Raw genomic sequence first — 14550 nt, 5'->3', positions numbered from 1 at the left:
CATGTCCGTTTTGGCCCGTTCATGTTTAATCTACACACACACACACACACTTAATGGAGTCACACTGCAAAAAATTACTTGGTATTTTTGTCTTGTTTTCAGTAAAAATATCAAAAAATGTATCATAGCTTTATACAGTGTGATGGAGTTACTTTACACAATTTCACTCATATCTGCAGTGCATTTCAATAAAAAAAATTACCGTTTCATAATTACAGTACAACTGCATTTTTGGAGATGTGAATTAAATATTTGAATTGTAATTGTGATGTTTCAGCGGAGCGGTGAGTGTGTAATTGTGCACTACTTACGCATTCAGGCGGTCTGCAATACTTTGCCACGCTTTTTCTCTTTGCTTTATCACTGTGGCGGTGTTGCCTTTCTTCTTAATTATATATTTTACCTCCTCGTATGCCTCCATGAGGATTTGTGCTTCCGACGGGGAAAAGTACGCGGCTCTAGTTGCCATGGTAAATCAGTTCATCTGTGATCTGTGGCGGGGTCTATTTGAGTGAGCCGTGAGCGCGCACCTATCCAGGATTGGTTTCACCTGGCTTAATGAATCCGTGTCTGCTCATCCTGGCTTGGTCTTTGTGCAACCAATTAAGCCTGGACGCACATGTTTTGGCTTCATTGAGCTCAGCTGAGTCATTTATCCCGGATGTCTTAATTCTACTTTTGTGCAACAGGCCCCAGGTCACTAATCATCATGGTTGTTTGCAATGATGTCCGTTAATGTAGTTAAATAAAGGTTCAATGAAATACATTTTAAAAATTTAAACGTCATCCTGTCTAAATACAAAAAATCTGGAACCCCCATTTCCTCCGAAAGAGGAAGGGAGAATTGTTTTAATTTTTTATGGTGTGATAAGAGGAAAATCAAACGGTCTTTGATGCCTCTCTCCTTCCAACTCTCTGCCCCTCCTACTGTGAGTTCTCCCTGTCACCTGCTAGCTGCACACACACAGGTGAGAAAACTACAGTAATGAGAGAACATGCTGGGGAGCTGGCAACACTCAATAAAAGGAAAACAAATTCTGCCACACACATGGGTTTTACTGGTGTGACACCGAAAAAATAGCGGCACAAATTGACACTAACTCATAGTCAACAGCAGTGGCTCCCAACTCCGGTCCTTAAATACCCCCAACGGCACATTTTTGTTGTAGCCCGGGACAAACATACCTGAGATTCAACTCATTGAGTGCCTGATGATTAGTTGACAAGTTGAATACGCCGTGATTATCCGGGGCTACAATAAAAATGTGAACTGTTGGGGATATTCGAGGACCTGAGTTAGGAACAACTGGGCTACAGCATATGTACTGGGGCGTATTCATTGCGCCGATTCTGTTGCAAAACGTTTCTTAGATGGAAGCAACCCTTTAGCTCAGTGGAAGCAACCGGAACGAAACGGGGAGGGTCCTAACTACCAGAATTTGTCCAATACAACTTGTAGTTTTGCTCACGTTTGGTTCTTAAACCGATTTCCGTAGCTAATGAATACGCCCTGTACTCACATAGCTCTGCCACCCAAGTTGGTGTGGACATGCTGTTCGAAGTTATATCCTTCCTGTTTTGGCCCTGTCCGGGGGTGTCCTCGGATGGGGCCACAGTGTCTCCTGACCCCTCCTGTCTCAGCCTCCAGTATTTATGCTGCAGTAGTTTATGTGTCGGGGGGCTAGGGTCAGTTTGTTATATCTGGAGTACTTCTCCTGTCCTATTCGGTGTCCTGTGTGAATCTAAGTGTGCATTCTCTAATTCTCTCCTCTCTCTCTCGGAGGACCTGAGGCCTAGGACCATGCCCCAGGACTACCTGACATGATGACTCCTTGCTCTCCCCAGTCCACCTGGCCGTGCTGCTGCTCCAGTTTCAACTGTTCTGCCTTATTATTGTACGACCATGCTGGTCATTTATGAACATTTGAACATCTTGGCCATGTTCTGTTATAATCTCCACCCGGCACAGCCAGAAGAGGACTGGCCACCCCACATATGCTCTCTCTAATTCTCTTTCTTTCTCTCTCTCGGAGGACCTGAGCCCTAGGACCATGCCCCAGGACTACCTGACATGATGACTCCTTGCTGTCCCCAGTCCATCTGACCGTGCTGCTGCTCCAGTTTCAACTGTTCTGCCTTATTATTATACAACCATGCTGGTCATTTATGAACATTTGAACATCTTGGCCATGTTCTGTTATAATCTCCACCCGGCACAGCCAGAAGAGGACTGGCCACCCCACATAGACTGGTTCCTCTCTATGTTTCTTCCTAGGTTTTGGCCTTTCTAGGGAGTTTTTCCTAGCCACCGTGCTTCTACACCTGCATTGCTTGCTGTTTGGGGTTTTAGGCTGGGTTTCTGTACAGTACTTTGAGATATCAGCTGATGTACGAAGGGCTATATAAATACATTTGATTTGATTTGATTTGATGTCTGGATACTTGGAGGCCGAGTAGGCCAATTCCGGGGGCTTGTCTTTGTAGCGGTTCCATTGACCTGTTTAGTGACATTTTCACTTCACTGTGGAGGAAGAACACATGACACACAATAGTACATTTTTAACTCAAAGGGTTGGAACGCTAACAAGTTAGCTAACTGACATAAATGCGTGTAAAATACTACATACAAAAGCTAAAACTATGGGGATAGTATCTAGCTTGTTAGCTAACTAAACGCATTAAATCAGTAAACTGCAAGTTAGCCACCTAGCTAAAGCACATTTCAACTCCATGCCAACAAGATGGCTATATAAGACCTCTCTAAATGAGATGCCTGGCGTTAGCTAGCCTCTTGTTATAATGGTAGTAACTTGAATACCTGAAATATTCGCTCGGGAATATATTCGTATGTAGAGTTGTCTTGTACACACGATCTGAGAACTCACGTTGGACTTTTTTTGCATAAACGATATAGCGTTTCTTCTTTCATGGTGGACGAAGTCACAATTCTGCGACGAGACATTGGTTGACGTCGATATTCAGCGCATTCAAAACAGTCAACATTTTGAAGGGTCAGGGCTATCCGGGATCTTTGGTTAGTCCCTACTCTAAACCTTAACCATCATTTCTTACCTAACTATTTCACATTCCTACTTCAATTGAGGTATGGATCCCGCCAGCATGGATATTTTGAAACATGATAGGTTGAGGCTACATATCATCAGTAGTATCCCGACAACAATTTATAGTTGATGTTGAGTGTGTGTGGTTGATTGATCTATTCTCCACATACAAATGATCCTTCATTCAGAAGCAGACGGCAAAATGATGGCAATTGTACACCCTACCCACCCAGTCAAACATTTGCAAAGGGGCAACAGTAAAACAGATTGACACTTGCACAAATGTATCCAAATGAATTTAAATATTGCTTGAGCAAGTATATTTGAGTCATAACCTAAACTGCTCAGCATGATTAATCTGTTCCCAGAGCTGCATTTTACACTTCATCGATATTTTTCATGATCATGAGACATTTTTTAGTGTAGTCAGACAATTAGACATAGCAGGAAGGTGCCAGCCAGGTGGAACCATGCACTTATCTGGAAGATTGCAAAATAAATAAAGACACCAACATGGTCTTAGAAACGTAAGATTTAGATTTTTGGGTCTGTTAATGTAAATTGTCAATCACATTCTGTTCCAAGTATGGTTTCCATCATCTCTTGGCATACATAACAGCTGTGAACATTAAAAATTGATCCCTACCATTATATTAATACTTCACACACACAGTATACTGGCAATATGTAATTATGATCATTTAATGATCTATAATTTTCTACCCAAGAAAAAATACATGCCATTCGCTGAAGAAAATCATGAAATGTTAAAGACTCGCTTTCCCCCGAAACCTTTAGCTCAAAATCAGAAAATCCCTAAATGAACTAATCTGTGGTAGACATGTAATATATCAAGCAGTGCATGTTCTTTGTTGAGAACCCCCCTTCCAACCAAATAAAAGGACAACGTTTACATATTTTTCTTTAATTATGTTGCAAACAATAATGACATCCAGATATTTTGTTAGCAATTTTTCTGTGTGAAGAGTGAGAAAGACGTTGAAAGCAAAACTATAAATCCTGTTCAAGCTGTGAGAAGTCTGAAGCCCTCAATCTATTCACAAGGCAGATTATAGCAGACAGATGGACTTGAGACTGGGGGGAAGGACCAACAGACAGTGCAAGCTTGTCTGCCAGTCCCTCTGATCCACCTAGCCAGTGCAGCATAGGGATTGCTTGGGAGCTGCAAATGGCAAAAAGTGATTTCTTTTCACAGGGAAGGTACAATAGCAGTTATGGAAAGCATTCATTCAATGACAACTATATTACAAGGGGAGACACACATTCTCCCTCTGGACAATTTGTTTATAGACCTTTCTTGTCTAACCCAAGAAAAGGAAAGCTGAGTTTTTTAATAACAATAAGAGTCAAGTCAAATATCCATTTAGGCTCACTTCAGGCCTGGTTTAGAATTTACACACAAGGAACCTGATATGGTAATCCTGAATTAAGCCAATCTAAAGAGAGAATCGGCTTAAATCAGGAAGCTAATTTAGCCTAGGATTGAGAACAGAACAGATCAAGACATCTGAATGCTGAAGCTAAACCATGTCGTCTTACTGTAGTTAATTTTTTGGGGTTTCAGCTAAAACACGTTTTATGGTGCATCAGCACCACCATGTCCAATTGTCCTGTCGATGGTTGGTGTAACGGAATGAACTCACGCCGACTCTTCAATCAAAGTCTCTCCCTCCCTCTGACAGAGAAAGGAGCTTGGAGAAAGACCTGTCTAATCTGATTAAATACATGGGGGTCTCTAGTCTAGAGGAGGCATAAGTGGTATTCTCTCAAGGAGGCTTCTTTTCTCTCAGAACATCTTTAGTCTGCCACAATCCCATCGCATATAGAGGAATGAAGGAGCCAGTTCATACATTTACAGATCTGTCCTCCTTTCAGCAGCAACAACCAACCACATTAAGTACAGCGAGGTCTGTCTGCAGCCATCAAGCCAGCCTGAGCCAACCTGTCTGGTGTCTTTGAAAAGTCAATATGCAAAATACACAGTATACATACATAGATACACAGGGACAATACACCTGCTTACTGGCAAGCAACAGTAGGGGTACCACCCCTTCTCATAAGAGATGGAGTTCTCTTATCCTACTTCTCGCTCTTTTTACAGTATATAAATGTGTCAAGTGGACAGACTAGCCTTTGACAGCTTAGCGGAGTGGCCTGTGGCTGATTGAGTCTGCATCTTAAGTGCACTAATTTTAGTGAATAGGGTGCCATTTCAGACTCGGCCTGAGTGTTCAGTGGCTTACATCATAGCACTTGAACCAGAAAGGCTCACAAGACCAGATGGCTCAGCCTCTGGTACAACAGGGGTACATGCAGCAGTGGTATTGTCGACAGGTCAAAGGGTTCATCACACTAGCCACTATGAGGGTTCAGAGGTCAACAGCAGCAGCTAGCTACATCCAATCAAATACACACAGGAAGAGGAACAGGAAGTTATTCATCAAAGAAGCTTAAAATAATAAAATCAGTTAAGCAAGTGGAGTATTTTATTATTACAGAATTGCACCATAATGCAAAAAGGCTGATTAAAAAAATGATATTTTGTTAATGCATTTTATTGAGTCTTAATTTCTCTTCGATCGCCAGTCGGACAAAGGACCAAAGAGCTAACGAAAAGCAGGGATGTGCAAGATAATAGGATTCTTCCTCGCCTTCTGCAGAGTAAGAAGCAAGATGTTATTTTTTGTTGTTGAGGGGAGTGGTTGGTCTCCATTGTCATAGATAAATTTGGTTAGATTAGAATTAGTTCCAATTGTCATTTTTCATTATTTCTTCAGCCTTCTAGCTCATTAAGATGAACAGAATAGGATACAGATGTGCTTGCCACCCCGGAGACTACTGCAATGTGTTAGAGTCAGTCCTGAAGAGTTTTAACCCAAGAGCTCTTCCCTAGGAATGGTGTCTAAGCACTCTCCTGTGCACAAACAGATCCTAGTAGGTCTAGCCCAAGACCAACGTCGGTCTGTGGCAAGGGAGCTGCTGTATGTAGTCTTAGGGGTGAAGATCCCTATACAAGAACTACAACCATCAGACCTCTACTGTACAGAGAACACAATCATTCATTAGCATGTCTACTGCTAGCATTTTATTTCATCACCAACTGAATGAATGAATCCCCCCGAAAGTTACCCAGTCAGTTCAGTGGAAACACAGATTTGGACACTTACCTACAGCTCAGTAAAAAGCTTTAGTTTACATGTCTTTCTCCCCAACAGAAACAGCTTTATTACCTCTCAATTCGTTGTATTTTTCCAGGCGGATATTTTGCACATCAAAACCAGAGGGGCAACTTTGACTCCTTGTCATGCTATGACGACGTCTCTCTGACTGTGTCCGACTCATTTGAAACTTGCATATTTCATCCAGAGCTAAGGCTTAAGCTTACCCTCCCTAATTTACACAGCCCATAGAAGCAAGCAGCACAAGACAATGGCCAACTGAGCATCAAATCTCTTACATGATTCCTGTAGTATAAGGGATAATAAAACCCAGCTGACACCTGATTCGTCATATGGTTAGAAAAAGGGAGAAGGTTCAGTTGAGTCCAATGGAAATCACTCAGGTTAGACTTGAGACAACAGTGAGACATCTTACAGAGGGAGGGAGACACCTAAAGGTCTTTCTTTTCAAGTGCTTGAGATTAAAAAGAGGTGATATCCCTGAAGTCAGTTGCTAAAGGGCCAAGTGCTAAAGAAAGGCTGAGGCGGTCGGTCGCCTGATCAGTTGCGGCCAACCATAAGGTCCAGTACCAGTCCGAACAGACAGGGGGCAGCGTTTCAGGGAGGAGTAACCTCACGCTATCGGCTCACATTGCCTAAATGCTAACCTGAAAGTCATCAGTCCACTGAGTTTTCAGCCAAAATGCTAACCCACTGACATAAGATCACCAGCTGCGCAGCCTAGCCAGGTTAATTCATTCAGATGCCAATATAGAAAGGTTCCGATTCAATAAACATAATTCAGTCATTGGATAGGATAATTCTAAGCCTATCAGGTGTGGTTTTGCTACTCAGTTTAGGACGCGTCGTCATGACAAGAGTACAAAGCTGTTTTGTTTTCTCAACCCCCAGATGACCGAAGATAGACAGCAGTTTGAAACAATCGTATATGCAGCCATTAATATATTATCTAGTTCCACATGAAGAGAAATGGTATGCACACTTCAGAAGTGATGTTACAAAGCTACAGATTATTCCAATAACAAAACCCCCCACAGACAGACAATCTCATTTCCTCCGACATCAAGGGATTATACTTTTCCTTTTCCCCCTCAAAAAGGTCACTGACAGACTACAACAGTGAAAAGGAGAGAAAATAACAAAAATAAACTGGGAAAAAAAAGTGACAAAAATAATAAATCTGACACGAAAAGAAACGACAGTCGTTTTTTTAAATTATCAGTGTTAGCGCCCTACGTTTTACACCCAGTCAAAGAATGTGTCCCAAAAGGCACCCTATTCCCTGTAGTGTACTACCTTGGATCAGAGCACATAGGCCCTGTTCATAGGTATTGCAACATATAGGGAATAGGGTGGCATTTGTGACGCACACAAAGAAACATCTGCCTTCAATAAGTAGGTAGGTAAGGCTGCATGTGACAACAGACTTAGCCAGCCCCACCCATGTTAAACCTATGGTACTTCTAGACAACCTTATGTAAATTTACAGTATACAATTTTGGATTCATCATCACCATGCAAGAACACTTTTTTTGCTGTGTAACATTTAATAGCTCAATCTACATCCAGAATAATGTACATAAAAGGACCATAGTTATTGGACCAGAGAGCGTGATGACAGGATAAGGTATTAACCATGGTGTGTGAGTGTAACCAGAGGTGATGAAAGAGATAGTGTTAGGTGGGATGTAGGGGGGGCGGGGGGTGGAATGAGGCCTATAGGAGGTGGGGTGAGAGGAGGTGGGGTGGTAATTGGGATGGTGGTGGTCCGATCTTCTTAGGCCTGATCGGATCAGCGACACTCCCACACTTTTACTGTTTGATCTACGCTCCCGGTGACAACATACGGCGCATTCTTGTGGAAATCTGAGGAGGAGGAGGAGAAAGGGCATCAGTACAAAGGAAGAGTAGATCATTTGTCTATTTCACTTGCTTTGGCCATGTGAACATGTTTCCCATGCCCACAAAGCCCTTTGAATTTAATTGCAATTAATTGAGAGAGAGAATCGGGTTCTATCCAGAGGAGATGGCAGAATAATTAGTTAACTTCCACATTAAAGGCCATTTATCAAGCATATTCCATTTAGCAGTATGACCTGAATATATCATTATTTTATTATCAATAGTTGAATTGACTAGACAAAGCTCTTTACCTCTTGGTACATGCATCACACAGAAAAGCACAGCACATCAACCTCAACTAAAGGTGTTTTTGTCTTCTCCCCCCAAAATATCCAAACAATAGCTTATAGCAGTGCTGTGTGTGTGTGTGGCTAGATTTTGGAGGCTGAGGCTTCAAACAGCACTAGCCTGACAGGAAAGCTGGCTGGATAGCTGGAGTCTCCTTCTCCGGAGAGTTCCCTAGCCTTGATCAGCTTAGAAGAATCAGATTTGAGGAAAATTGGGGAAATCCTGGAGTATTTGTCTACCTCTTAGACCCCAGCTGCCAGCTAGCAGCCCCCAGGATATTGAGCCAGGCAAGACCAGTTTATCATAACTCTACAACCCCCACCTTACCCCTCTCCTATCCATCTATCCCTAACCCCATTCAACAAACATCCAAAACAGCTTTGTCTAACCCCTGCCTGATCCTCTCACTCTGGGGCCAATAGCATGATGCACCCGAGGGGGTTAATGCAGAGCCTCCTAGCCCACACCTCAATAAACCACCAAACAAAGAACTAACAACTCAGGAAACACCAGGGTTGAGTTCACAAAGGACACAGAGATACAGGCAGGTACTCCCTGAACTTAGCCACTGAGATGAAATCAAATGTTTGTTTCACGTTGCAAAATGTATTGTAGTACTGAGTGATTAGTGCTTTTTGAGGTTAGTTCGGTTTGATTATAAAAAATAAAATAAAAATGATTTCAGTTTCAATAATATTTTTAAGCATGAAATGCACTGTGTGGATTGAATGCTGTAACAGAATAAAACATTAAATAAAAGTAACATGATGATAGTGACTGCCTATTACTGCTCATCACTTATTAACCATAATTTAAATATTTCAGTTGTGTATATTACATTTGTTTTATTTGATGACTAGTAATCATCTCATCTTTACAGAGCTGCTGCATATGGTGTCTGACAAAATCCCTATTTTGTAGTTCTTCAAAGTAAATAAGGCATATTTTTATGACTACTGAATACCAACTATCAATCACTTATTTAAAGTATTTTCAGTTAGAGATACCTCGCGAAGCAACACTTGCTCTCTATAGCATCTCACGATTGTGAATTCTTCCCTCTTCCCTAGCAGGCATAAAAGAAAGACTGGACAAGTAGATGTGCAATGGATTATGGTCATTGTAGTTTATTACACTGCTTTATGCGTTAAACTATGTAGAATATTGGCCTGTTGGAAACTGCAACTCTACTATGTCACACAGTTCAGGCTGGATCTGATTTATCTCTAGAAGCTGTGCAATGTGCGCATTAAGCTCACAGAAAAAAAATAACTAAATTGAATTCAAATAATTGAACAGAACTCTGATCAAATAGTTGTTAAAACATTTTTTTTTAAAGAACAGAAATTTCAGTTCATAGCTCAGCGCAAACATTTTGCTACTGTGTGCCTACTCAAAAAGACCCAGCAGTAACTGGCGCTGACTGTGACTGTAGGAGAAGAAAAGATTGAGAGCGGCTTACCCAGAGAGGTAACAAAGTGTTCATGGGCACTCAGAGTCTTCATGCAGCGCTTGTTCTTGTAGTCCCAGATCCTTAAGGTCTTGTCGTCAGCACAGCTTAATATGAACTTGCCTCCGGGGTGGACAAGCATCCCGCGCACCCAGTTATCATGGCCAACCTGGGACAATAGTGTTTGGTTAGAATTGTTAATACAAAATCTAACCCCGATAAACCCTGATGAAGACAGCTTGGCTGTCGAAACGTTGGTAATTACATTTTTGCATCTGAGCTCCTAGGGTGTGCGGCTCTCTTTATTTTTCAAATACAAAATCTAGTGCCAGTTTCCCAGACTGCTCCTTGACTAAAACAAACTATGCTTAGTTTGGGAAACCAGTCAACCGGAGACAGTGTGTTCGGTTAAGACTAGGGTTCAAGAAGGTCAATCACATTACAATTCAATTCATGTTATGTGAAGAATGGAGTCGGCATCACTAATGGGGACATTTTTCAATTAAAAACTGCATGAATCAGAATGACCATCATCGAATGTCTATGATTAATGGTCCACTCACCAGTGTCATAAGGCACATCCCAATGCTGACGTCCCACATCTTGATGGTCTTGTCTCTGGAGCCAGACAGCAGGAAGGGGCCCGGCTTACCACTCTTCTTAGACTGGAAGGACACAGGGAGAGAAAGAATACGATGAGCTCCAATTGCCGCCGTAAATTGCCAATACAGAACCTTTAGCAGTGTTCACTTGGTGGATATCAACCCTATGATTATTTTGTTATAAGGGCTATATGCTGCCAGCAGCCCTCTGAAATAAATGCATTTTTGTACCAGCCTTCGATAAATAAATAGCACCTTAGCATCAGGGGAAATGGACTACAAACGGAATAGTTATCCGAGGATGCGTCTCAAGAGCAGGACACAGACTCTGCATAGATAAAGTGCCTTTGGGAAAGTATGCAGACCCATTGACATTCCACATTTTGTTACAGCTTTATTCTAAAATGGATTAATAAATACACATCCTCAGCAATCTACACACAACACCCCATAACAATGAAGTAAAAACAGCTTTTTAGAAATGATTTTTTATTTAACATTTGCAAACATAACTACCTTATCTACATAAGTATTCAGACCCTTCGCTACAACTCGAAATTCAGCTCAAGTACAACCTGTTTTCATTGATCATCCTTGGGAGTCCACCTGTGGTCAATTCAATTGATTGGACATGATTTGGGAAGGCACACACCTGTATATACAAAGTCCCACAGTTGAAAGTGCCTGTCAGAGCAAAAACCAAGCCATGAGGTCAAAGGAAATGCCCGTAGAGATCCAAAACAGGATTGTATCAAGCCACAGATCTGAGGAAGGGTACCAAAACATTTCTGCAGCATTGGAAGGTCCCCAAAAACACAGTGGACCCAATCATTCTTAAATTGAATTAGTTTAGAACCACCAAGACTCTTCCTAGAGCTGGCTGCCCAGCCAAACTGAGCAATCAGGACAGAAGGGCCTTGGTCAGGGAGGTGACCAAGAAACAGATGGTCACTGACAGAGCTCCTGAGTCCCCCTGTGGAGATGGTTGTCCTTCTGGAAGGTTGTCCCATCTCTGCGCAGCACTCCACCAATCAGGCCTTTATGCTAGAGTGACAAGATGAAGCAAAGGTTCACTTTCCAACAGGACAATGACACTAAGCACACAGCCAAGACAACGCAGGAATGGCTTCAGTCTCAGAATGTTCGAGTGGCCCAGCCAGAGCCCGGACTGGAACGCCATCGAACATCTCTGGAGAGACCTGAAAATAGCTGTCCAACCTGACAGAGCTTGAGGATCTGCAGAGAACAATGGGAGAAACTCTCCAAATACAGGTGTGCCAAGCTTGTAGCATCATACCCAAGAAGACACGAGGCTGTAATCTCTGCCAAAGGTGCTTCAACAAAGTACTGAGTAAAGAGTCTGAATACTGATGTAAGTGTGATATTTGTTTTGTATTGTATTTTTTTAAAAATGTGTACACTTCTAAAAAACAGTTTTTGCTTTGTGATTATGGGGTATTGTGTAGATCGTTTTTTTTTTTTCAATTTAATTCATTTTGGAATAAGGCTGTAACCTAACAATATGTGGAAAAAGTCAAGGGGCCTGAATACTTTCCAAAGGCACTGTAAGAGTGTATCTGAACACAGAGTAGAGCAAACTTGCACTGGAGGGACCTTACAGCTGAGGGCAATATGTGATAGACTAAATTTACACTTCAAATTCAATTGTTCCATTTCCACAAGCTCTGTGGTGCAGTATAAATCATATTTTTTCCATATTCACCAAAACTCCCATCCATCTCTTATTTTAAAATCAAATATCATCTTCGGCAGCTAAGCATGCACGAGGAGGACATAGGGTTGCAGTCATACACCTTAGCCAAGTACATTTAAACTCAGTTTCACAATTCCTGACATTTAATCCTAGTAAAAATTCCCTGTCTTAGGTCAGTTAGGATCACCACTTGATTTTAAGAATGTGAAATGTCAGAAAAATAGTAGAGACAATGATTTCAGCTTTTATTTCTTTCATCACATTCCCAGTGGGTCAGAAGTTTAAATACACTCTATTAGTATTTGATAGCCTTACCTTGAAATGGTTGAACTTGGGTCAAATGTTTATGGTAGGCTTCCACAAGCTTCCCACAATAAGTTGGGTGAATATTGTCCCATTCCTCCTGACAGAGCTGATGTAACCAAGTCAGGTTTGTAGGCCTCCTTGCTCGCACACGCTTTTTCAGTTCTGCCCACAAATGTTCTATAGGATTGAGGTCAGGGCTTTGTGATGGCCACTCCAATACCTTGACTTTGTTGTCCTTAAGCCATTTTGCCACAACTTTGGAAGTATGCTTGTCCATTTGGAAGACCCATTTGCGACCAAGCTTCAACTTCCTGACTGATATCTTGAGATGTTGCTTCAATACATCCACATAATTTTCCTTCATCATGATGCCATATATTTTGAGAAGTGCACCAGTCAAAAAAAGTATGAAAAGTACGATCGTTGTCCCCATGTGCAGTTGCAAACCGTAGTCTGGCTTTTTTATGGCGGTTTTGGAGCAGTGCCTTCTTCCTTGCTGAGCGGCCTTTCAGGTTATGTCAATATACGACTTGTTTTACTGTGGATATAGATACTTTGTACCCGTTTCCTCCAGCATCTTCACAATGTCCATTGATGTTGTTCTGGGATTGATTTGCACTTTTCGCACCAAAGTATGTTCATCTCTAGAAGACAAAACAAGTCTCCTTCCTGAGTGGTATGACAGCTACGTGGTGCCATGGTGTTTATATTTGCGTACTATTGTTTGTACAGATGAATGTGGTACCTTCAGGCGTTTGGAAATTGCTCCCAAGGATGAACCAGACTTGTGGAGGTCTACAATATTTTTTCTGCAGTCTTGGCTGATTTCTTTTGATTTTCCCATGATGTCAAGCAAAGAGGCACTGAGTTTGAAGGTAGGCCTTGAAATACCTCCACAGGTACACCTCCAATTGACTCAAATGAAGGCAAGGTTCTTGACAGGGCCACTAGCTGCCTGCTGGGGTATATGTTTTAAATCGGATGTAGCTGAAATTGGACGCGCATGATCACAAAACTGGGGAGAGCGGGATATTCACAGGGGCACCATTCAGGGTGATGGCCTGACCCTGGGCAATGACAGGATTCCTCCTGTACTTTTCATTTCATGGTCTGATTCAAACATGTCTGGTGATTTTGGACGCCGATTTTGCCAATATATATTTTTTTACACCTTTATTCAATCTTTATTTAACTAGGCAAGTCAGTTAAGAACACATTCTTATTTTCAATGACGGCCTAGGAACGGTGGGTTAACTGCCTTGTTCAGGGGCAGAACGACAGATTTTTACCTTGTCAGCTCAGGGATTCAATCTTGCAACCTTTACGGTTAACTAGTCCAACGCTCTAACCACCTGCCTCTCGTTGCACTCCACAAGGAGACTGTTACGCGAATGCAGTAAGCCAAGGTAAGTTGCTAGCTAGCATTAAACTTATCTTATAAAAAAAACAATCAATCAATCATAATAACTAGTTATAACTACACAAGGTTGATGATATTACTAGTTTATCTAGCGTGTCCTGCGTTGCATATAATCAATGCGGTGCGCATTCGCGAAAAAGGACTGTCGTTGCTCCAAAGTGTACCTAACCTTAAACACCAATGCCTTTCTTAAAATCAATACCCAGAAGTATATATTTTTAAACCTGCATATTTAGCTAAAATAAATCCAGGTTAGCAGGCAATATTAACCAGGTGAAATTGTGTCACTTCTCTTGCGTTCATTGCACGCAGAGTCAGGGTATAGAGGCAACAGTTTGGGCCGCCTGGCTCATTGCGAACCAATTTGTCCGAATTTTACGTAATTATGACATAACATTGAAGGTTGTGCAATGTAACAGGAATATTTAGACTTATGGACGCCACCCGTTAGATAAAATACGGAACGGTTCTGTATTTCACTGAAAGAATAAACGTCTTGTTTTCGAGATGATAGCTTCCGGATCGACCATATTAATGACCCATGGCTTGCATTTCTGTGTGTTATTATGTTATAATTTAGTCTATGATTTGATAGAGCAGTCTGAG

At 41.7% G+C, this 14550-nt stretch overlaps 1 protein-coding gene across 2 annotated transcripts in view; it reads right to left on the bottom strand.

Annotated features, from left to right (window-relative positions):
• Nucleotides 1-3971: 3971 nt before the first annotated feature.
• The window catches only part of LOC109905665 (lissencephaly-1 homolog A), a 62976-nt gene continuing 52397 nt past the window's right edge, over nucleotides 3972-14550 (bottom strand). For both annotated transcript variants that reach the window (XM_020503181.2, XM_031790781.1), the window contains exons 9-11: nucleotides 10466-10567; nucleotides 9915-10071; nucleotides 3972-8128 (exon numbers count right to left, since the gene is read on the bottom strand). In XM_020503181.2, coding sequence (XP_020358770.1) covers nucleotides 8055-8128; nucleotides 9915-10071; nucleotides 10466-10567 — 333 coding nt within the window. In that variant the 3' untranslated portion in view covers nucleotides 3972-8054. The remainder of the gene's footprint in view (nucleotides 8129-9914; nucleotides 10072-10465; nucleotides 10568-14550) is intronic.

The sequence above is a fragment of the Oncorhynchus kisutch genome, linkage group LG15, assembly GCF_002021735.2.
Source record: "Oncorhynchus kisutch isolate 150728-3 linkage group LG15, Okis_V2, whole genome shotgun sequence".
Classification (NCBI taxonomy): Eukaryota; Metazoa; Chordata; class Actinopteri; order Salmoniformes; family Salmonidae; genus Oncorhynchus; species Oncorhynchus kisutch.
Note: the sequence above shows the minus strand (reverse complement) of the source record. Positions and strands in the feature narration are given on the sequence as shown.